We start from the raw sequence: 2,382 nt of genomic DNA, 5'->3' as shown, positions 1-2,382 counted from the left end.
AATTCTTAAGCACAACAACCGTCGAGGGACTCTTGGAATCACTACAATTGCCACAGACAGCAAGAGACCAACATGAATGTATGGGCTTTAAGGCTCTGCTCTAATTGTTTTAGTTGGGCTTGTTTAATCTCACATGGGTTATATTTACATGTTGGGTTTAATTTTAATTGGAGTTGGGTTATGTTAAGGGATTATTAAGTTAGAGCATTGGCATTGGCTTCATCAAAAGCCAAGCCAAATATATAAATAGATGAATATGTGAAAAAATGAATGTATTGGATTAGTCAAACCAATAAATGGCTAACTTTGACCTATAGTAAATGGTTCCGGTCTTTCATATTTGAAGTGTTCCTGTGCACTCATCTTTATATTATTTTACTCTATTTTATTTCATCTACCGGTCAATTTTCTTTTCCCTCTCTCCCCATTTCCTCCCCGCGTTTTCTCTCCCCATTTCTCTCTTTTTCATTTCTCCCAATCCCTTCGGCTATACAGTTCAATTTTTCGTAGCAGTTCGATTCTTCGTAGCACACGCCAACACAGCACCACAGCCACCAGTTCTGTTTACGTTTTAGCTTCTAATTTTTTTCGTCACGATAATTAATTATTTGATTTCACTCAGTGAGGCTTCTTCTTTTTCCCCTTCTTTGTCTATCAGAGCTTTCCTTGCATGATTGCATCTTTGCGGTCTCTATTCTCTGATATAATCTCTGCTAAAGGATTTTTTTCAAAGAGAGAGAAAGTGTGCATGTTTTAGACAGAGAATGTGAAGCTCTCGATTCAGTGCTTTAATCAGATCTGACGATGATATAGAGGAAAGTGAATTCTGAGAGGGAAAGCGATAGAGTGTGTTTTGCAAGGTTTAAGCTTAATCGGAAATCAAGAGAGAGGTTATGAGCCGGCAGCATTTCGACCGAGTTTTGATCTGGTCTTTGAGAGATGAACGGGGCAGGGAGGCAGGGGCAGAGATCTGCTGCGGCCGGGGTGCATCACCAACGCCAGTACTCGGGAAACTTTCTGGATAATTCGTCCAATGATCGCTGGCTTCAATCCACTGGTCTTCAGCACCTCCATTCCTCCAGCTCTTCCATTCCTCATCTTCAGGTTCCCATCTTTCTGTTTGGTTCCCAATTTAAATATTCTGAAAACCCTTACAAATCAATACAAATATTCCTCAATCTCACGTTAGATGATAATGTTTATCTCTGTGTGTGTGTGTGTGTGGGTGTTTTTTTTTTTTTTTTGTGTGGATTTGGTGCTGTAGTCCTAGATTGCAACCTTATGATTGTGTTCGATTTGTGCTGTTATCCTAAAAGCAGGACCACGAGTTCTATGGTGGTGGTGGCGATGGTGGTGGAAGAGGAGGAGGAGGGCGGGGTTCGATGATGTATAGGAATGGGCAAAGTGGATTAAGTGGAGGAAATGAGTTTTACTTGGAGCCATCAACGCCTCCCGGTAACTCTCGATCGAGGAAGAATGGTGAAGATAATGAGTTCAGTCTGGGACTCTTGGATCTGCATTCTTTCAATACAGAGTTTCTAACCGAGGTGGGCCTCTTGGCATTTTCAACAATGACTTAATTAATTTTAGATGCCATTCCACAATTACAAAGGCCTCATCTTCAATGGCCCTTGTGACGCCCCCAAATCCCCATGCACGGACACGGGAAAATCGAGACTTCCAGATGATGACATCACGGGTCATCACTCTATAGACGTGTCTCAAGTGTGCGGATAAGCAACAGAAGTGCACAAGAAACACGCAGCGAAAAGCAAAGTCAATAACTAAGTACCAGAATTTTTTCTTGTTTAATATAAAGCTGTTCAAAACATATAGAATAGAATATTACAAAATACAAATATTATATCAAAGCCAAATAGAAAACATAAACTCCACTCAGAACTCTGGCGGAGCTGCATCCTCGGGCTCAGCCTCCTTCTTCTCCTCGAACTCTGCACCAAAATCTACGGAACCAAAAATGGTGCCGCAGGTAAGTAAACTCCAAACACCACTAGATAAAAACATATAAAACTCAAACAATATGCATAAAAGAAAAACTAAAGCACATGTCCCATAAAACCATATTTTTTTCCACGCATGCCATAAAAACTCATTTGGCCCACAAAAACATATCCTTAAAACCAAGCCTCGCCATTATCCCAGATAATGACCCAAACCACCATTTTCCCAGAAAATAGATCAGAAGTCTCGAAACCAAACCTCGCCATTTTCTCAGAAAATGGCCCGCATCTGAAAACCATAAAAACAAACCAATTATGCATGCACCATGATCTCCTCTAGGGATCATCCGCACACCCTGGTTCTGTGTCACACCGCAGGTAACGACTACGCATGTGACACCTAAAAGAGCGATATCCAGAC

The 2,382-nt window shown here is 41.2% G+C and overlaps 1 protein-coding gene across 1 annotated transcript; it reads left to right on the top strand.

The window, feature by feature from the left end:
* The first annotated feature begins 410 nt into the window (after positions 1 to 410).
* On the top strand, positions 411 to 1,671 carry LOC122308265 (kinesin-like protein KIN-13B). Its single transcript, XM_043121497.1, has 2 exons — positions 411 to 1,104; positions 1,320 to 1,671. The coding sequence occupies exons 1-2, from the start codon at positions 940 to 942 to the stop codon at positions 1,578 to 1,580; spliced, it is 426 nt and encodes a 141-aa protein (XP_042977431.1). The 5' UTR covers positions 411 to 939; the 3' UTR covers positions 1,581 to 1,671.
* Positions 1,672 to 2,382: the final 711 nt, after the last annotated feature.

The sequence above is a fragment of the Carya illinoinensis genome, chromosome 4 (genome assembly GCF_018687715.1).
Source record: "Carya illinoinensis cultivar Pawnee chromosome 4, C.illinoinensisPawnee_v1, whole genome shotgun sequence".
Lineage (NCBI taxonomy): Eukaryota > Viridiplantae > Streptophyta > Magnoliopsida > Fagales > Juglandaceae > Carya > Carya illinoinensis.
Note: the sequence above shows the minus strand (reverse complement) of the source record. Positions and strands in the feature narration are given on the sequence as shown.

Coding starts and splice junctions, on each gene's coding strand:
- LOC122308265 (XM_043121497.1), top strand. CDS start 940: ATGAACGGGGCAGGGAGGCAGGGGCAGAGATCTGCTGCGGCCGGGGTG. Junction 1,105..1,319: donor CTTCCATTCCTCATCTTCAG/GTTCCCATCTTT, acceptor TCCTAAAAGCAG/GACCACGAGTTCTATGGTGG.